This window comes from Vitis vinifera, chromosome 19, assembly GCF_030704535.1.
Source record: "Vitis vinifera cultivar Pinot Noir 40024 chromosome 19, ASM3070453v1".
Classification (NCBI taxonomy): Eukaryota; Viridiplantae; Streptophyta; class Magnoliopsida; order Vitales; family Vitaceae; genus Vitis; species Vitis vinifera.
In genome coordinates this window covers 11,716,660-11,739,653 of record NC_081823.1, presented here as the reverse complement: position 1 = coordinate 11,739,653, position 22,994 = coordinate 11,716,660, and the positions used below count along the sequence as shown (strand labels likewise).

The window sequence follows — 22,994 nt, the reverse complement described above, 5'->3', positions numbered from 1 at the left end:
TCCTAGGTTTAGGGGCTCTAGAATAATGAATCCCTAGGTTCTCTAATTGTTTTCTCGGGCCACCTACTAATTTGTAGTTGATTTTTGATTTATAAACTTCCTAAAGGTCCCAATTGATGCACTTGTTGACCGCTTTAAGGGGTATGGTGTAGCATACTCATGCTGCCACCTAGTCCCGATATATTTCCCATATTCCTTATAGTGTTAGGAATTTAATGGTGTGATGGTATGTGAATAGTGTTCCTCTTAGGTTGTATATCCATGGTCATCCCATAATGGCATTGTCGGGAAAAGGATATCCATAATAAAGAATTGTGTCATTATATGGCAACAACCAATTGGAACCATTAGAGCAGCTTCCCCAATTGAGCCACATAGGACTTTGTCTAGTCCCATTAATGACCCAAGACTTGACACTAGTTTTCCTTTGTCCATATTCATTTGTTCATATATGGGCTTATATATTTAGCAAGTTAACTAAACTTGTTAGGTCAACTAAGAATAGGTGCATGTTGTATTCAATAATTCTTAAAGTAATAACCAATGGATCTTCAGTAAGGTTTGGACTCCTCTTAAGTCTTTATTAGAGAAGCATATGACAAATGGGCAAGTGGTAGTTGCTTCATGCAAGGATGTGAGGACTTTTACTTCAATTGCCATATGCTTCTGTAACATCTTGATACCTTGTCTAGTTGCTCAAATCTAGTAGATGATCCACCATGGATGGTAGCTATAACTACCTTGGGTTATTTTCGGCTTTTCTTTTGTCTTGTTAAGTGCATGATCTAGGAGGTAGACATCGCCCTTAGGGTCTCAATATCAGGAACAAACTCTAAGGTAAGTTGATAAAAACAATACAAAGTTAGTCATTGGAGGATGAAGGAGAAGATTTTGCATAAAAGTTGATCGCTTCCCTTCTCTAAGATCATCATATGCATATAAATGCATGAGTTGTCTAGAGTGCCTTTAGTTTCATTGAAAGAAATTAAAATTAAGGAGGAAAAACCCTCATGTGGCCTCCTCCTCCTCCTAAAGGGACTTAGGCTCAATCGCCTTATTCACTAAGATTATGCATTTTGTGGTAGCTCTAGTGGTAAGAAGCCCTTAGAGCATTGGGACCTCTGGCAAGGTGGTTTGTTTGGTTAGTTTAATTAAGGTTTCCTTCACCCTTCTCTCCCAATTTAATCTATATGTTGGTCTAATTAACTATTATTCATTAACTTGCATCTTATTGGTGCTTGCCAATGAGAGTTCCTGGTCAAAATCACATTGGTATTTGTTTACCCTTACCCTGAAGACAACATTTTCTTGAATGTGTCAATCACTTCTTTTAGTGAGGTCTTCCATCTATTGAATGGTTTGCTCTCACTCATTGCTCCACTTCATTTTTATCATGATTACCTTTTCCTACCAAGACTCTATTGTATAGTCTTTTATTGCCTAACCATTGCTATAGATCTAAACAATGTCTTCAAGGCTTTTAATGCATTCCCATATGAAGAAGCTAAAACTCTTCATATAGGATTGAAAATTTTTATTCCACCAATTTTTGGATACAAAGGAAGGTTTCTTGATAATAAAAAAAAAAATATAAGTTTCTGCATTCAAAGAAAGATTTTTCAAATGAGGGAAGAACTTCTTTTTCTTTGTTATTTATGATTACCTTTTATAGGTCTTCTTCCTTTTTAGGTTCAGCTTATTCTTATAAAGAGGCAAGCTTTCTATAGGTTTTTATGCAGGCTTTCAACCTTATCATGCATGGAACTAAGTTTAGTTGACTTCATTTCTTCAATGTCAAGTCTTCGATTTGGGTAGACCTCAAGGAGTACTCAAATGAAGGTCCTTGTCTGGGGGTGCGGTGTTTTTTAGTAGCTTTACTATGATTTTTTGGTGAGCTGAATTTTTGTATCTTCACCATAGATGACACCATTTTTCCAAGTATTAGTTCACTTTCTTACTTCAATGGATGGTTAGGACCTTACAATAATAAGGAATCTAAAGTGAGCACTCTAGTCATAGAGCCTTCAAAGGTCAATTTATTAAGAAGAATGAGGAAACTACCTAACAAATAAGCATCAACTCAAAGGTTAACTTTCTTAGTTTTTGGAATACTAACCTGGCATAGAGGATATGACCACTTTTAAACTTTCCTTTTAAGGTAGCAATTAAGGTCTCCCCACATGGAGGCATGGGCCTTCAACATTTAGTTCTCATTAATGTGCTTGGGCAAGAAATTGATCATTTAACACTTGTGTAAGCTTTCTAGTTACTTATTCTTTGGTTAACATGTGGTCTTCTCCTATGGAGCAACCACACACTCACCTTTTTATTCTATCAAATAAACATAGTTAGAGGATTTTATTTCTTATGATCTACTATATTCACCTCAAACAACCATGTACCAAAGCAATAGTTTTAAGTCACCTATTTCGCTTTCAACTAATTACTTGATTAATTATTTTATTTACTCTTTTTATTTGACAATGGCTTTAGCATTCATAGGAAAAAAGAATGATATAAAACATTAATTTATAGATTTCGAATTTCTCTTAATTTCCATTATATATGTTCTTTTAAAATTACAACTTTAGTAATATTAACCTAAAGAAATTCCTACAATGAAGGAACTATATAGAGAAAAACTCTTATAAAATAATACTCTTGGGACTAAGAAAAGTTATGATCTTAACGAGGTTATTGATTTATAGATAAATGAATATTTATTAGTACATGTATAACTTATAAATTTAAAAATAATACACATGGTAAAAAGTTAATACACAGAAACCTAAGAGACTGAAGAAAAAAAAATAGTTATTGATTGTAAAAGATAAAAAGACTCCTAAAAAAAGATGTGGCATCAAAACTTAATGTTGTAAAAGATAAAGCTATTTCAAATATGTGATAATTCTAAAAGAAGTGAATTTAGAAAAATAAAAGTTATAAAAAATTACTTAATATTATATTATGAAGTTCTATTTTCTATACTACGAATTTTTGTTTCTACTTCATCAATTATTAGTTTATATTTCTTGAGCCCTTAAAGATTTTTGAAAATATTTTTATCTTGTGTATTTAACGAGATTGCTAATTTAGTACATTGGTCTAAGTTAAGACTAGAAGATTTTGTTTTATAAGATTATTAATTTATCAAACATTCATTTATTGAGCTTTTACTATATGGACCATTATTTTGTATTAGTAGAGCTTACAAAGTTTCATTGAAAGGGGTTTTATGATTATTGGGAAGAACATGAAAAATTTTCTTTTTATTATATTCATTATAATAACTATTATATTATTATGTTTTTTTGTTTAAGTCTTGCAGTCAAATTAGACGAAACATAATTTTCCTTCTCTTTTCTTGACATTTTTATTCTTAAGGTGTTCCTGTGAAATTGAACCATTTTGTTAGTCAACCTAATAGAGGAGGCATGGAGAATCAAGTTGGTAGCCATGAACTATCCACACAAATGTGCTATTGTACTCGATTGTTCAAAGGTAAGCATTTTTAGTTTGTCAAATTCTACAAAATATAACAATACAACTCATAATTACTCAAAAACTTGAGCATATAGGTACACAAAATGAATTATATATATATATATATATATATTTAAAAAAACTAATTAAATTGCAAAGAGTGGAAACAACCAAGGCTGAAAATGAGAGATTTAGTATGTAAACTTATTAGGTTCAATCGAAAGATTTAGCTTGCAAACTTATTCAAAAATTAATTTTATTAAATACTTTTCCTAACTTTGAAAACCCTGATCCTTATTTTGGTAAAAATCTTTGAACTCCACAATCAAATTGGAAGATTATTAACCAAGGAGAATACAATAGGAATTAAGATATCTAATAAGCATGTAATAAATCTAAACCTAAATAGTAAGCTTTAAAAAATTATAATTGCTAAAAATTAAAGTAGAAGTATTTAACAACTGCCACAAACTAAATTCAAAACATGCAAAAGGACTAGAATTGGAATTGAAAAAGACAAAAAACTCTTATAGATTCTCACAAAATCTAAATGTGAACCTCCTCCCATGAGAGGAATCTTAACTAAACTTTTCTCCCATGAGGAATCTTAACTGATAAGTATGCAACTTACTCTCAAGCTTTTAGCTAATGAAGCCCTACTAAGAGTATCTCATGAAATAGAAACTCCATTGTCTCCCACTCATGCATAGTAGGCAAAATAACGTCATGCATTTTTCTCAACTATATCATTGTCATCCATGTTCATATTGACTAATGGATTATGCAACTGTCGAACACATTGATAAGAAAGGTGCAAGAGTATCAAACTAAACTTCATCTTAACCAGTGTAATTCATCCCTAGAAGGTGTCTCGTTATATCTTAAACACTTTTATTCACATTGAGTTAAACATGGTGAATCCCCCTAGAAAAATATTTCAAACTACACCATACTTGTAACTTATGACTGAAAATCACAAGGGCATAAAAGTTATACTATATAATCACCAATAAGATTAATGCACATGATGAGGGAGTAGCTAGGAATATATTCATTCATTCTTGTTTGATTGCCAAGAAGATATAGTATGAAAATATATGCTAACATGGAGATCTTCATTATGAGTGTACCTTAGATCTTCTATATTGTACAAATCTTAGTTTAATTGCATCGAGCAAAGAACTCAAGTTTTGCACATGCTTACTTAATCAAGCACTACATTAACAAGATTTGGCAATTGACTCCATTACAAATGTGGACTATAAGACTATCTATACTTGGTCGCTACTAACATGCAAGTTTTATTGGATACAAAAAGGAGTCTTATAAATATCAATGACCTAACACACTATCTAAGTGGTTTGGACTCATTATGTTTCAGTTGTGCAAAGTAATGAAAGTGTATGTCAATAAAGTAAAACAAATAATTAAATGTCACCATCAAACAAGATTGGACAATGAATAAATCATAGGTATAATGGTTAATTGAAATACACAATATGTAATCATAATCTACATGATCCAATGCTCTCAACTTAACTTCCACATAATCATGATCTACATAATCCAATACTCTCAACTTGACCCTAATAAACATCTTTACGTATTAGCTTAGTCAACAAGGGGGGTGAGGGTAGGATTTTTAACCATGTCTCATATAAACTAACATTTAAGATTGATGTGTTTGGTTCAACTATGATACTTGGGGGGGGGGGGGGGGGGGGGGGGTCTTTGACATAGGCTAAAGTTTCCATGCTATCACAATAAATAGTAGTATGCTCAAAAGAACAAGCAATGTTGTGAAAAATATGTATGAACATCATAAACTAGTCACTTTCCTAAACAACAAGTAAGGTACTCCCAACTCCACGCATGGTAGACAATGTTATACATGATTGTTTTCTATTTCACCAATATATGCTAACATCATAGAGCACATATAAAATTATAACCATATGTGGATTTAGTTTCATTTAGGATGCTACCCCAATTATCACTGTTATAGCTAATCATGTCCAAATTCAATCCTCAATAGAAAATTATATAGCCTATGGTGACTTTGAGGTAGAAAAGCATCCAATCCATTGCTTTTTTGTAAGCAAGGTTTAGATCTAATTGGAAGCTACAAACCTAATTATATAACAAATATTAGTTCATGTACACATCATTGGATACTTTAAGCTACTAACAATGCTAGCATATAGGAACCTTGAGTGATCTTTTCCTATTCATCTAAAGTCTTACGACACATGTTAAAGCTTAAGGTCTTATCTTTCTGTATATGTATGCTAATAGATTTTCAATTTTACATATAGAATTTTTTCAAGAATATTCATTGTTTATGATTTGTAAAACAAACCAAAAAGTCTCCTTGATTGATTGATTAGGATCATAACTTTGAAAACATAGTTTGCTTTAAGCATGTTGTTCATTTTAAAAGTTGACGACCACCACACTTTAGAGGTAACCATCTCATTATCATCCCTAACCAACATTTCATTTGTATACAAAAAAAAAAAAAAAAGGATAAAAAATCTACCCTTACACCGTTTAACAAACATGCAATAGTGTTCTTAGACCATCATAAACCCATTAGTGTAATATACCATTGTTGAGATGATTATTGTAGGCTATAAATGGACCTTTGTAGTTGTTAACTTTGACTTTCTATTTAGTTGCCATAAAACCAGTCAATTGATCTATATAGATCTTCTTATTTAGTTCTCTATTGAGAAAAATGATTTGAATGTTTATTTGATATAATTTCAAATCCAAAGATGTGATAATGGTTTGAATAAGGAGAGTTGAGGCAAACCTCACTTCTCATGAGATTTTTTTTTATTTATTTTTATTTTTATACTCTACACACTTATTCTGGTTGTATCCTTTCTTCATGAGTTAAGTTTAACAACTTGCATCATTTGCCTAAAGTTTGACCTTAAAAACCTACTTATTCCTTAAGGTCTTATGTCTTAACAATAGTTCAATTAATTCTCAAATAGAGTTCTTGATAATAAACTTTATCTGTTATTTCACTGTAGCTTTCCATATTTCACAAGTATGGATAAGAGAGCATTATTAAAAAATTTATACTTCTCATGTGTTGGAACATCTAGATTACCTAACTTCAAGCCCTAGATCATTAGGTGCATGACACTATCTTCGTAGAAATGCTAGAACTATGTCATGGGAGAATTCAGAACAATGAATATTAGATTTAAGTGCTCAAGGAATTAAATCTAATTGGTGAAGAGGTCAATTAAGATCTCAAATACCTCATGATATTTTGCCTGATAACTCTCTTTCTTGTATCCTAACACATAAGGGTGTTAGAATCCTCTTTGTGGGGATAGATATTAAGGTAGAAGATTGAATGGCTGACAAGTACTAAGCCTTAAACCCTTTAAGGAGTTTATATAGGCTTACCTCTTAGCTCGAGTGACTTGAGCTCATCTTACGTTTAGGTTACTTAATCTGACTCATTGGGTCCTAATTAACTAATTTGCTCTATTGAGTTTCAATTAATTAATTATCTAAATTTAAAAGATTATTTATATGTACTTGTGCAACCTTCCATATTTACCAAAATGCTCTTATACACACATATAAATAAATAATCCAACTATTCCTCAAATATTTTTTGACCAAGGAATATGAGTTTGAGTGGGAACCACTAGGATCCATAGGGAAGTACTGGCTCCCTTAAAATCCAATCTTAAAGTTGACTCAAAATCTAACTATAGAGAGTAAACTACAATTTAGTATCTTTATGATATTAAATCGAGATAGAAAACTTCAGTCTGTGACCTACTAACAATTGCATGCAAGCTCCTCATGAATTGGTATCCATAATTTAACAAAATGAATGTTATCAACCTCTCAAGATTACTTCTACAATCCTTGAGTCTTAGATCCTCCTATTATGTGATCAATTGACATACTATATCCCTCCAAGAGCATATGTTAAATTCCACTTAAGGAATCATTATGGCCATAATTTTCACGATCACATGTCCTTAGGATCACCTAAGGGGACATAATGTCTCAAACCCTTAAGATATCATGGTGCTTATCTTGAGAATACCCATTATCACATGCCTCAATCATAGTAATCCTATCTATAGAGAATATATGACCACTTTAGGGTCTCACTCATGGGTCAAAGCCTTTGAAGACCTTAGCACTAGATCAATATTCTCTCAAGGTTGAGAGCTTATGCAACATAGTAGCTTGGTGAAGTTAAGGCTACCTAATGACCAATCTCTGACTCACCATAAATCTTATCTAATGTGTAACATATTAGGATTGAGCCCTAAAAAGCATGACATGATGTAACAGATAGAAATTTATTTATATTTTTTGTTTTCTCTTTATTATCTCATTGACATGAATTGGTTAATTAGATGATCATGTATGGTTAATTAATCAATTAAGACCCATTTTAGATAAGATTAAGTGGCCCAAGCCTTAGTGGGCTCAAGTCATTTAAGCCTAGTAGGGAAATGCTATAAATACCCTTTAAAGCTTAGGGTTCCAATCACTTTTTGAGAGACAATCATCTTCTATGTCTAAAGAGAGAGAGCCTAGGATTCCTCTATTCCAAAGCCCACATTTTGGAGTGCCAAGATTATGGATCAAGTCATCAAGCAAAAGATTTTTGGTGTGTGAGACATCTGAACTCTTTAGGATTCACCTTCACTAAGCAAAATTGATTTAAGAACCATTTAAATCAAATCTAAAGTTTGTTAGCCCAAGGGTTCTCCTAATCATGTTTTGATGATAACAAACCATGGTTAAGTTGTTACTTGGTTTGAATTATAAAGAATTTCAAGTATTAGTTTGGAAATTCATCAAAGGACCCAATGGATGCAAGATCAAGACAATTGGAAGACCCTTTAATAATAGGAAACATATGTAAGATGAATGCATGGTGCACTTAGGATTTTCATATCTTTTCATGCACTTTAAAAACTCAGTTTAGGCATTAAAGTTACATTTTCGTCAAAACATGAGTTTTATCATATGAACCTTAGGCAAATTGTTTCAAAATTGGCATATTAATTTACCTAAATACCTTGTTTAAGTGTTAGAAGAGAAAAGAACAAAAAAAAAAAAAAAAGGTTTTCAGGCAAAAAATGGTGAACTGGTCAAGGCACTAGCCAACTGGCTCAACCGGCTAGGGCACTGGTTAACTGATTACACCTTCTTGATCGAGGTCTAGTCCAGAAATGCAAAAATCTTCTCTCTCTTCTTATAGCTTTGCATTCCCGATCAAGGGATATGCCTTCTCGGTTGAGATCTAATCAAGATTTGGTCAAGGACCAGTCGAGGTGTAACGATCACCTATCATGCATTTATTGTCCAATGGCTAGTAACCCCAACTCGACTGGTCAAGGCCGTTTTTCGGCATTTTTGACTCCTGAGGCTAGAAACCTACAAATTGAGAACTCCACTTCATTTATGAGGTAGAGAACACCTGCATTTATTTGTCTGCCTACTTATTCTTGCCTCAAAAGCTCTCATTCTTTCCTTAGTGCATTAAATATCCATTTGCATATTCCTTAGTGCCCCCTTGTGATTCTTCCTAACATTTAAGTTGTATTTGAGCCCTTGTTGAGCTAGGTTGAGAGATTCAAACTTGTTATTTTGAATGCTAAAAGCTTCAAGTGAGTTAAGACTTGAAGGGATTATGTAATAGTCCATTGGAGCTAGAATCCAAGTGTAAAGGTGATTAAAAGCTTAGTTGAAGCTTCAAGTATAGTGGAACCTTCACTCAGTTAAGAGGTTGAGGAGAGTGGATGTAGGCAAGGAAGTGCTGAACCACTATAAAATCTAATTTTACTCTTTTTAACCTTATCTCTTTATATTTGTGTTTCCTTTTCTTGAATTTGTGGTGTTTGAAAATGATTTTTTAAAAACTCAATTCAAACCCCCCCCCCCCCCCCCCCCCCCCCCCCTCCCTTCCCTCCTCTCTTGGGTGTTTTCTCTATTAAGATTAACCTTTAATTTTCTCAAAGTTTTTGGTGACTTTTCTCTAGATTATAGAATGTTAAAATTTTGATTTTTGCTTTTGTTGCATAGGATTTAGAGGCCTAGGGTATTTTGCATGCACCTATACAATCCAGGGTTATGGGAATGGAGAGATCTAGGTTTCCCAACATAACTAAACACACTAGTACGTACACTCACCATGGGAAACCCATCCTAATGACTAGGGCAAGTTATCCCTCCAATTAGGAGGTAGTGCACTATAGCCTCAAATGGTTTATTGAAGTCCATGAACCAGTTGTGAATGAGTCATTAACTTGCAAGGAATCTATGACTTAGATTTTTCATGTAACTCCTAATTCACTCAAGTCATGTACATGCAAGTGATGTAGGTTTGAAGGCTTAACATACATAATTCATAAATAGGATAGTGAATAGAAATTCAAAGTCATAATATAAGTATTAATGAATTCCATTTATGGTTACATCATATCATGCTTTTAAAGAATCTATCCTAACATCATGATCTTATGATGCAAACATGAAAGCTTCACCTTAATGCCCATAATTACAATGATGAGATAAACTCTCATATCATGACTGGGGATACACTTTGATACCATTTGTAATGACTCACTTCCAACTGTGTAAATATATACTATCCACTTTGGGCTCAAAGAGCCCTCTGTGGACCCGCATTTTTCACGTGCGTCCCCACTCGATCGGCGAGACTCGCTTTTTATTATTTTGTGAAAAATTGATTTTTGGAAAAAAAGTTGGAGTCGCCACTTATTTTATTTTTTTTTAAAGGGGAAAATAAAACAAGAAATAAAACCCTAAAAAATGACTCCATAATTTTTGGAAAAAGCGTCTTTGAAAAACCCGAGTCTAAGTCCGGGGATTAGGTTACCTATTGGGAAGGTACCTTTGAAAGGCAGCACCCCTCTAAGCCCTATAAAGGTCTCTACTAACTAAGTTAAGGGGAATATGACAATTAATCGGTTAATTATGGATACCTAAGTAGGCTAGGTGATTTCAAAAAATTGCATGTTAAACAAGATCAAATCACAATAAAGGAGAGTTAGGGTGCGTACCTGAACCGCTCTTCAAGCGCTATCATAAAACATAAAAGTTAGTGTAGGAATGTAGCACACAACATTTGTTTTATTCAAGCAAGTCAGGCATATATCAAGTCATCCAAGAATCACGTCAAATATGGATATGGTTATCAATGGCATACAAGTCTATAGAGTTCTAAAAAAAAATAGATGAGAAGAGAGCGTACCTGAATAGCAAGCTAGTACTCCTCTATGGGGATCAAGAGCATCTCAACAATAAATACGAAACACATTCATGTATATCATCAAGAAGAATCAAAAATCAACATATCAAGCAAACAATATTGAATAAGGTATCATGAATGTCGGGCCCCCACCAAAGCCCTAATTAATTTCGCATGAGTTGATTCCATAAATTCCATGATTTGGAATTATGAAGTTTGTTCATGCTTAGGAAAATCAAGAAAAACACGAAAATAGTTAAAATCAAAGAAAACAGTGAAAGTGCATACCCGAAGTAAAGTGGCAGCAAATTGCATGTTAAAATCTGGATTTTGTACCTAGGAGCTTCTAAAGAAGTTTAAAGAAAATTGGAGTTATTTTGACGTAGAATGGTTTTGAAATCTAGATTTAAGATGTATAAAATCACAAAAGAAGAAAAAGAAACAATAGAAGGAGTATGATGCGTGGTGAGGTGGCCAAGCTGGATTAGTGTCTAGGCTACTTTTGAGACTGAATTACTTGGGTTGCCTGAAGATGTTTCTGTAGATTGCTGAAATGGAATTCTGCGTTCTTACATCAGTGGTCGCTGTCTGCAAACTCGATTCGCTCATACAATTGTGGAGAAAGAAATTTCACTACCATCTCTTCCTAAAGTTCCTGTTTTCATGCTACTGGCATCACAACCCAAACCAGATTGGTGCACTCCAGCTGATATCTTCCAATATTTCTTCTAATTCAGGTTCAGAGAATGACAAGAAGTCATTTGGATTCACCACATTGGAGAAAGTAGAACCATTGTCATCATCCTAAAGGTGCTTCGCCATGGCAGAAAAGAGGAAACGCTGGCAGAAAAGCAATTTCTACTTATCATCTGATCTGGAAATGTGTATCAGCAATTTCCCTTATATTAACATCAGGGTTCTGTTTCTGTCGTCAACCTGCTAAACATTAACTGAATGCTTATGTCTTTATTGATCTTCAGATGTTCAGTTTCCCGAATAACTTCCCATTCTTTAGGCATATCAAATTGCCCAGAATCAGAAACTATCTCTCAGTCAATAGGATTCAGCAACTTCTTCGCGTGTGTGAAGGCAAAGGGGCAGTAACTTAGAGCTTACTGATGGATCCTACATTTCTGGACTTTCGAGAGTGACCTCCTAGAAGACACCGTACTCCACCATTCTCTTATTTCTCCTTTGCTATTTAGATTTGGTAAGGTACACAAGCTCTTTGAAGATGGTTAACCCAGACCTTCTCGTCCCCATGCTGATCTGTACTCATCATAATCTGATTCTCCCTTTGCTTTGTGTCAGCACATATGCTGTAAGCTCATTGCAGAGGATACGAATTCCATGGTTCCATGCACAGGATCAGAGAGGGTAAGTTACTGATGAAGTCTTGATTAAGGGGAACACCATTATTCACTATCATCAATGTTTGTTTCCTTTTCGTAAAAAAGGATCTCACTCTAGACTTCAATTTCAATTTCTCGCTCTGAATTTGCATCAACAACAGAAGGCTGAGTGGCTTCCATTAAAAGGTAAAATAAAAAAAAAGAAGACCAGTTGTGACAGCCATTTGATCAATTAAATCATCAACTCCTGGAATTGGAGCTATCTTTAGATGCTTTTGTACAGAAGTTGGGGGTTCTGCTGTGGGCTGTCTTCTAGCTCTGCATGAGATGCTGACAGCGGTGAGGATGTTGAAGGGTTGTTTCTTGATAATACATGCAGTGTAGGGAATTCAGACTCAAAAGATTGTGATGGTTCAATATATCGGGGATGGTGGCGATCTCATAATGGATTCATCATAGTTTTAAGAGGCAAAGGATGGCTTGATTGGCTGTTGCAATGTTTGTATCAATCGTATTTTGGTCTTTCTCTGTCCATCTCTTTACCAACAAGATGTTCTCTTCTATCTTGCCACTCTGTATCCAAGGAGACTGAGTAACATAGGCCTTTGTTCCACACAGTTTAAAGATACCAGATATCTTAGACACCTCTCAGAACATACAGGATAGTAAGCTTGACTTGTCTGAGCTTACAGTACCACAAACAGCAACCCTCATGCCACGGCACACCCGCAAATTAATATTCTTCATTGCTCCCAAAGCTTAATCAATAACAGAGAGTTTATCTTCGCATTCCTTCATGTTTGTCAAGGCCAACTACTTGTTCGCAATTATATCTGAATTTCATCTTTGCAAGAGGTTCCAGGTACGGTCTAGTTAAGTATCCACTATTATCAAGCGGTTCCTTATCCACTTTATCCTCACTATCTTTCCCCTCCTCAATTTTTCTTAGAAGAAGACTGCCTTGGAGATCCTGTGTCAGATATCCCATGAATGCTCTGACATTAGGACAGTGGCTGCACTAAACTTGACACCAAATTCAAAGCAGAGTGAAGACTTGCTTTATTTATGATGCTAGCTCGGTCACCATTCCATCCACTCCTTGCGGAAGCAACATCTTTAATATCATCTGATTCTTTAAAGAATGATTCATCAAAATATTTGTCATCAATCTGTTTGACACCACTGTCTAAAAGAGGGAGATATGACTCAGAATCAGTATCAGATGCTTCGAAAAACCTATCTCATTTTTCTCTCCGGACAGCTCTATTTCCACTGATTCACACTGTCCATCTAGAACATTTTGGATGGTATCGATTTTTAATTTGCATCTTTCAAGCTTCTGGCACGTCCTATATGGACTTTCAATGGGACAAAGCTGCTATTCAGGACCTTCAATCAGACTTGTTTTGTGCATTGGAAGTATTCCTCGCTCATGTACGAGTCGTTGGAGATAGGTTCGCCGCTCACTTTCAGCATGGAGGACCCAGCCATACTTATCTTGATGAACAATTCGCAGCTCAGTATACATTGCTTCACAAACCAATTCAAATGCACACTGCCACTCATTGATTTTTCTGAAGCAACAGACGCAGGGAAGCACTCACAAAGAGGCAGTAGCTGTTCTTTAGTAGAAAACATGGATGCCAAATTTAGAGTGCTTGTCAGTAAGTTCAAGTCTGGACGGTGTCCTAGTAAACAGATACCTTCCCTGATCTCTATCAGTATGCATCCTCTGATTAGGATTGATTTCTGGACTGATCTGATCAAAGATCCTCAAACTGTTCAGAGTCCCATGATTCTTTTGGCTTTGAGAGTCTTCTCTGGTTTTCCTTCAATTACTACTTTTGGCCTCTGGAAACTACTGTAATCTTCATCACTATACTCTTCTGGATCAGCATAGCTATTTTTCACCATCAGCATTGAGACTATAAGCTGAATCCAATTGATTCGTGTATTTGCTGCAATGTTTCTTTTGAAAACTCTGATAATTCGGACAAAAGCAGGTTAGGACTTTTAACTAAGCTTCCTTTTGATTCATTTGCACTAGCACTTTGGAGAAAATTTGATAATGCAATAGCTGAAGATGAGGAAGGATGGTTAACTTATGGAGGAATTGGCTGTTCTGCATGTGGCATCTGCTGAGTGGGAGATACTGTCATTTCTGGTTGAGCGAGGGACTGCCAGTCATCCAAATTAAATGAGATCTTCTCATACGCAATGGCAGCATCCAGAGAGTATATGCAGAGGGCAAGGGAAGAAACGATAGAAGTCTTGGCAACAGCAGAGAGTGATGACCAATGCCACCATCCGTTCATCAAGTATTCAATCTTAATCATGCCCTCGAGCATGATTGTTGCTTTAACCATCTCAAAGATTGTCTCTGCAGATTTAATCAAAAGCATGCCATGCCAATTTCTTTTCTAAGTCAGGCCTTGATGGCCTTGGAGCCTCCTCAGGGAGAGCAGCATCCATATCAAGTAAATTAGTCTTGAATTGCCTCAAAATCTGGTGAACTTTGCCAACTAATAGTCTTAGTGAAGACTAAAGGACTACACAACAGCGACTAATCTCCACTTCTGGACCATTATTATTTGAAGAGTACTTTTTATCTCTTCGCTCCAAAGCTGGTTTGTCAGTTCTAGATGCTGCACTGGTTTCATTTGCAACAGAATCTCTGGAAGAATTATCAGAAAGGCTCCCACTACCTCCAGCAGAAATCCTATTCCCCTCCAAGCACAAACCAGAAGACCAAACCTTCAGTTCTCTCCTTAACATCGCTTTCAGTTCCGCGAGATGGTGTCTTGAATCAAATGCTTTCATGTGAATCATCAACGAACTGTGTAAAAACAGGTCTGTTTGCTCATTTACCACAAGAATTTTCCTTATGTTCTTATCTTCTAGATGTGAGTGACCGGGAGCCATGGTGACAGCATGCATGTATGCCTTAGGTTCAGATTTTAGTGAGGGAAAAATGAGATGGCAAAGGTCTTTAGTTGCTGTCAACCTTCCAGCTCATAGCGATTGGATTGATTCAGATAATGGAAACTTCCTGCTTTTCCCAATCTGGACCTTTGAACATTCTCCGCTGATGCATCACAAAGCATGTAGAAGCGATGATAATTTCTCAGGATTAGGCACTTGACAAACACAGGATCTTTCCGGAAAATAAGTCCTGATAGTTGCTCTTGAAATCCTTCTCCTCTGATCAAATTGAATCTCCACAAACTTACCAAACCGACTTGAATTATTGTTTCTGACAGTCTTTGCATCACCGAATGCTTCTAGAACTAGATTGGACTCTAGAATTTGTTGCTCAATAGTCCTTCCCTTAGCTACAGATCTCCCTTCCATGTAGGCGAGATAACGCATAAGCATCCCACTTTCACCACTAACCAGAATTGACTGACTGGTTTTCTCATTCACCGTAAGTTTCTATGCAACATCAACAAGGACGAAAGGGTGCGGATTCGGCTCGCCAAAAACTGCCCCTTTATATTGTACCCTCATTGCTTTCATGTTTCAATTGATTCGGCTTCTGTTGGACTGATTTGGGGATAGGTCTTTTTGATAAATAGTAGATCTCAATAGCAAGGAACTAGAGTGTTTGGCCTTGACTGTGGCTCACCCGTGCCATATTTAGAAACCGGGCCAGTTGGCTCAATTTGATCTTCAAGACTAGCACCATTCATATCAACATCAGCGCTGGCATGCAGAGCATTAGCATGACCAGCATTTGCATTAGGAACTTCTAAATTAGAATTCACCTCGCGGTTATTGGACTCGTCATCCATTCCTGAAGATCTGTCAGAATTCCCGGACTCAATTGGTGAACCATGCAGATTTGCAAGCATTTCAGGACTACCTGAGCGTAGCTAATCACCATGCAAATCTGTACATAAGGTAAGCACCCCTGGAGATTCTCCTTGTGCGCAGACAGTCTCAAGGATGCGGCTGCTTCTTCAATAGCGACACGTCTCTCACAAAGGTGCAGACTTGTATGGGAATATCATTTAGTCTCATAGCCACGTGGGATACCCATTTATGCTTGCAGGCTGTCTTCATCATGGACTATGCGTGGAACTCTTTTAATCCCAATATGCCACGTAGAGAAAATTCAAAGTGGTAGCCTTCTTCTGTAATTCAACCAAATTCACATGATTTGAATCTCCATCACTACCCTTCATTCTCCGCACTCCACCAGGAATACACTGAGCACACTGCGTGTGCTACACACCTTATCTTTCACATCAGTACTTCTATCGGTCTCAGATACACACCCAAATATACAGACAAGGACTGGAATGCAGTATGGAAAGGGGAACAGAGGACATGGATAGACACATAGTAGACCGGAGAAGGAATAAGCAGAGGATGCCAATAAACATGTCCCCATTTCAAATGTTAATCCATGGGCTTGGATTAGTGGGAGGAGTAAAAGAGAAACAGGGCAACCAATATCATCAAATAATATTCCATAAAACAGAGTCTCACTGAGTTCATATGATAGAAAATAATAATAAAAAAAAAGAAAAAGAATAGCGAGGAATGAAACCATATCAGTAAGCATAAACAAGAACCAGAAATCAATAAAGTTCGCATGAAGTTTCTTACATCTTCAACCCACCAAGCAAACAGTGTCCCAAATCATAAAATGAGAGAATGAAGAACATAGATTAGGGATATAAGCCAGAAAAATAAAAATAAAAAGAATCCTCCGAAAACTTACCTTAGAACTTCTCTTAAAGAGGCAAAGATTGCTTCTCTTTTCCAATTCCCCTCCGTTCTCAATGCGTGCTGAAAGTTTTCTTAAAAAATCTCTTTTTTTGCTATCTTCCTTCTTCTTCTCTAAAACCAATCTCCTCCAATGCGTGCTGCCCCCTCTTTCTCTTCTTTTCCTTTTTTCTCTTTATATATCACTCCTCAAGACCTAAATTTGTTTCCAAAAAGGAGAATTCTCCTATTTCCTTTCTTCTTCTCTTCTCTTTTTTTAAATCTTCCAATCAAAAGCAATCTTCCCAATTTCAAATTCCCCTCCAAAACCTTCCAAGGAGGGTCCCGCCTTCCTTAAACTCCAATGGTAAGTTTCCTTGCAAAAACATGAAATTTTTTAAGTTAAATAATTGCATGAATAGATAAATAAGTAAATAAATTAGAAAATGGTAAAAATAATAAATAAATAAATAAGTTAAGGAAAATAATATAAAGAGGAAGATAACCAATAAAAAGTGAATGATAATCATAAAATTAAAACTAAAACAAAATAAATAAATAAATAAATAAAATAAAATAAAAGTCTTCGTAGGCCTAGTGTGCCTAAACGGGCCTAAGGTGAGACTAAGTGGGCCTAGGGTGGTGCCTAATGGGCCAAGTGTATCTAAAAGCTATCCTAAAAAAAAAACAAGAAAAGCCTAAGTCTAAGTTAGGGTTGCCAAGGGTCACAATAAGGGATCAAATAATCCCTCAACCAAAGTCTCCAAGGTGACTCAAAAAAAAGGTAAGTGGTATGAGTAGCTATGGGCCACCAAGGAACTATTACGGAGCATTGAAAACGGATTTAAAGACATGTGTTAAAGGGACAAAATTGAGGGTCTACACCCTCACAACATTAAAATGTGTCTAAATAATTAAGAGAAGCTAATATATATATATATATATATATATATATATATATATAATGTCAAGAACTTTTTCCCCTGTTCGATATGAGATATCATAGTATTTTCCTTTGGTTTAATTGCCTCAAATAAATTGAGACTCCTGTTCAATGCTCCTCTGCTCAAAATATCATCCTATAAGAAAGTGATTTCATCTGACTTTATTTCAATTATACTCCCATTGAGTTGTTCACTAAGCATCACACAACCTTTGATTTCTTAGAATATCTAATGAATGAAAGTGCACTTGTTTCCTTTATAGCACAATATCTATGAGAATTTACATGAACTAAACCTACTAACCCTTAGGATCACAAGTGAGTTAGGTTTGACTTCTTAACTATATGGATTTGAAGTAATTGATTTTGAGGGCACTTCACTCAAGATTTAAGTTGCAATCAAAATAGTAACCCTCCTTTCCCACCTTGAAAGATGTTAGATAGTTGGCTTGTGCCTTTTTGAGTGAACCATATCCAAAAGTTTATGGTTACTATTTTCAGTTCAACCATTTTACTGTGGAGTCCTTGAAGCTATTGATTGTTCTTTGGATTTGCTTTTCATCATAGAGATTTTTAAAACTCTTCAATGGATACTCATGTCCATGATTTATCCTTAATGTTGTAATAGTTTTTTCTTTTCATTTTTTTACAATATTCATATAACATCTAAATCAAAGCAATTATTTGGACTTGTAGATATAACCATCCGTAAATGTGATGAAGTAGTAGGCACCATGCTTTGCTCTCATGTTCATTAGGCCCTGTACTATGGAATGCATAGGCTACAGAGGACCAAATACCTTTCTGGCTTGCTTAAGAGGCTTCCTAATTAATTTTCCTTCCAAATAGTGTTCACAAGGGGGTAGGCAAATTTCTGAGAGTTGGCTTAATATATTTTGATGGTTTTTCCCTTAAAATTATTTTAGAAAAAAAAATTGATATTATTATATAGTAATATATTCTATAAATATTATAAAATATTAATGGAGTTTAATTCAACTTAGATTGTTGAAGCATTGGTTTGAACTCAGCCCAAAATTGAGCTCAACCCAAATTAACTTTTGGTTGAGAAGCTTGACCAAATTCTAACTTGAGTACTAAAAATGGTTTCTCAACTTCTCCGATATTCAAGTTAGGTCAAACCAATTTGCCAAATTGCACCTGGTAGAGAAATGCTAACTTGTTGAATTTGAGATCCTCACAATTTTAATTTGTCCTCACAAAATTGTGTTCATTTTTTTCCTTTTAAGTTCAAGTAATGGATTTGAAATCAGCTCTACAATCAAATTCCAATGGATAATACTCTACTACTCAAAGAATTATGTAGGATACACAATTTTCATTGCTCTGATAGATTTTATGAATATCTTGTCACCTGATGCTCCTGGTTAATTAATAAGAAGTCGAGTAATTGAGCTTGTACCAAGTTTCATTAGGCTTCTTGATTCTAGCCTTTAAATTCAAGTGCGACGGTTTAAGGGAAGTATATGAAACCTATTGAATCCCAAAAAGCTCTGATAGATTAGTGTTTAATTGGTACTTGATTCAGGGTTGCTTTTTTGTTTTTTCTTCTGTTAGTCCTGCTTTTGCATCTGAACTGCTTCAATTTTCATTGCACACAACTTGCCGAAAGGTGAATGCAATGTTCTGGGAACTGGTTGGATGGTTAGGTAAGGAACACAACAAAACTACCACTAAAGCATGCAAAAGTTTTGAATGCAATGTTATGTTGTCCTTAATATAATTTTAATTGCAGTACCACCCATCAAGCACATCCAAGAAACAAAAACAATGCATTCTCTGACTCTTCAATTGCTTAACCACCTATGTACTGAAGTTTTGAAAGCATCAAGAGCACAGGAAATATTTAAACTAGCCTTCATTACTGGGGCAAAATATGGGATTCCCGAGATTCTGCAAGAGATTATGAAGTCATATCCTTTTGCCCTCGAGTATCTGGATGAGGATGTATTCAAATTGGCAGTATTAAATCGTTATGAAAAGATTTTCAACCTCATCTGTGGAACCGATATGCATAGAGAACTTATAATACGAGCCAAAGATGATTTAAATAACATCTTGCATTTGGTTGGAAAATTGGCCCCTCCGCACCGGCTCAGTCTCGTTTCTGGTGCAGCTCTACAAATGCAACGCGAGTTACATTGGTTTAAGGTAATAATTTTTGTTTTGAAGGGGAATTAATTTTCTTATACATATCCACTCTTTTTCTGTATCTTAGAAACATTTTGATTTTTACAAAGGAAATTGAAAAATATGCCCCGAGAGCCTTCAGTGAATCTGAGAAATGAAAAAAAAGATAAACCGAAAATGGCATTTATAAAGGAACATGAAAAATTGATAAAAGAAAGGGAGAAATGGATGAAAGGCACAGCAAAATGTTACACATTAGCAGCAGCGCTTATTGCTACTGTAGTGTTTGCAGCAGCAATTACCATCCCGGGTGGCAACCATGATGATACTGGCATACCAAATTTCACCAAAGAAAAGGCCTTCAAAGTTTTTGCAGCTTCCGATGCTCTTTCCCTCTTACTATCCATTGCTTCGGTGCTGATATGCCTATCCATTCTCACGGCACGATATGCAGAAGATGATTTTCTTTTTGCCCTTCCCAGGAGGTTGATATTTGGCCTTGTTACTCTATTCCTCTCCGTAACATTCATGATGATAGCCTACAGTAGCGCAATCTATCTTCTCTTTGGTGAAAAGAAGGCATGGATTCTTATTACCTTGGCAGCATTAGTCTGTTTGCCAGTGACCTTGTACGGAATTTTGCAGTTTCCCTTCCTTGTGGAATTGATTTATTCCACATACGGCCCAGGCATTTTTGGCAAACATAGTAATCGTCTGATCCGATAGATCGACAATCATGGTGAGAGTATTCGATACAATTATGTACGTTGGGATTTGCATCAAATTCATGACTGAATGTATTGCCTTCACTCTCTCTCTCTCTGCTCCTGCGGACATTTTCTCCTAGATATTTCATTGTAATTCTAACTTCTGTCAACTATGATGAACAGGCTTAAAGCAAACTTTTTAAACTTGGCAAAATTGACTTTTTGGTACATGGCTAGATTGGTCAAGATGATAGTGATTCCTAGAAGGAAAAGAAAGGTACTAATTGCAAAATCTAAATCTAGTCTACGGCTAAGGTGACTTATCAGGATGGCCACCGGCCAAGAACACCCCTCTAGATTGGTCAGACTTTTAGTTGCTTTTTATTAGTGGGTTTGGGGAAATTCGGTTTTCAAATAATCAAACATTTCATCAAAATTGTAAACATTACAAATAAGCAACAAAATACATGGTGGAATGAATAAATATATGCAAATATGAACATCTAAATTGATAATCAGGCAAGAAGTTATAGACAATGAATGAATAGATGATCAGGCAATCTAGGCAGATATATATAAAGAGAGATTTTTATAGATGGATTTTAAAATGAAAGTCAAAATGTGGATTGTTGAACAAAAATAATGTATCATCCCTTTTGTTTTAAAATAATTTTGCATATAAATTTGAGAAAATGAATTATTTCACCTATTTAAGGAGTTATTTTGTTTGTCATTACCATCAAAATGATTCTAATAAATTAAATATCTAATTTGTATATAAAAAAATACAAAATTGTTATTATTCTTAATAAATAAATTTTTCATGGGCTTTATTTTTGAAATTTTTTAAAAAATGGTCACCTAGCTCGAAGTGATGATAAGCTCTCCCTTAAGGGTCACCAAGTCTCAAAGTCTTGTCAAATTCACAAGTTATAGTTTGATAACTTGATCATTCCATAATTCCAATTACATCATTTTGTCTTTTCCTCCTACTCCCATATAACTTTACTTTTCTACTTTTCTTTTCTACCTTTTGTGCTTTATTTACTATATGTTAAGACTAACTATACTATTTATTAAAAAAAATTATAATTATATATTTATTATTATCATCATTATTAATATTATTATTTATGATATTAGTTTTACATTATTAATATTTCATATGTGTCATTATTCATATTTTTTATTATTATAATGTCATTGATTATAAACCAATCTTAGAATATGATCTTTCTTTCACCTAATTCTTAAAACTTATAGGCTTTATTATAAAAATCATGCATAATAATGATTCATTAAATGTATAATGCTAGTACACCGATATTATGTATTAATATAAAAGCCAACGTATTCGTACCACAAAAATATAATGATCTTACAACATGAATACTTTAAATGTCTTATACATTACTGCATAACCTAACTTTATTTTAAAATTTTTCCTTTTAAACAAGCATTGATAAATGATTGTCATATATTTTGTATATTTTTTAACATTTCATCTACTATAAATTAACCTTATAAGACATTTTTTTTATAAGGTGTATGAGTTTCATTATAAGAATTATTGCTAATAAGAATGCATCTAGTATATGATGCTAATTCATTGGGATGCCTTAATAATATAGAAATCAATATACTAGGATAAGACAATGCTTCTAACACTATTAAGTTTGTGACAAAATGTATGTGTCATAGTTATGCATTGAAATTAAAATATAAGTACACTAAAAGTACGATAACACATGCTTTAATTTTGTTTTTTCATAATTATCAATACTAATTTTTTATTGTAATATTTTCTTAATAATCATATTGTAAAAAACAATTGAAAATTTATGAAAGTTTATATAAGAAAACTTTGTCTTCAAAACATGAATGAAACAATATTTGTAAAATTATTTTATTATTATTCATATTGTATAAGTTATATATGATATTTAAAAAAAATTGAAATAATAATAACAATAATAATAATAACAAATGAAACAATAATTTGTAAATTAATTATTATATTATTTATAAATATGTTATTATTATTATTTTTTGATAGGTTATATTATGTTTATAAAATAACAATAATAATTATTATTATAATTATAATAACTAGAAGAGAAAAAAATAAAATAAAATAGAGAAAAGAAAAAACTAAGTGTTGTAAAACAAGGATAAATGCAACGTAAATAAAAGTATATAACAACTTTATATTATTTTAATAATAATATATAATGGGAATGAAAGAATCAGAAAAGAGAATTAACAGAGTTGAAAGAATGAAAGACATAGAGAATAAGAGCGAGAGAATTTATTTCTTTCCTTAGGATGCATCTTACAGGGGATGGGAAGTTGTTTTATAGGCTTTCCAAATGGCTTCC

The 22,994-nt window shown here is 34.3% G+C and overlaps 1 protein-coding gene across 1 annotated transcript in view; it reads left to right on the top strand.

The window, feature by feature from the left end:
* The window catches only part of LOC100241269 (uncharacterized), a 30,400-nt gene extending 9,556 nt beyond the window's left edge, over window positions 1-20,844 (top strand). The window contains exons 5-7 of the mRNA XM_059735123.1: window positions 3,385-3,501; window positions 19,515-19,930; window positions 20,033-20,844. Of these exons, the coding sequence (XP_059591106.1) occupies window positions 3,385-3,501; window positions 19,515-19,930; window positions 20,033-20,635 (1,136 nt within the window). The 3' untranslated portion in view covers window positions 20,636-20,844. The remainder of the gene's footprint in view (window positions 1-3,384; window positions 3,502-19,514; window positions 19,931-20,032) is intronic.
* The last annotated feature ends 2,150 nt before the right edge of the window (window positions 20,845-22,994 follow it).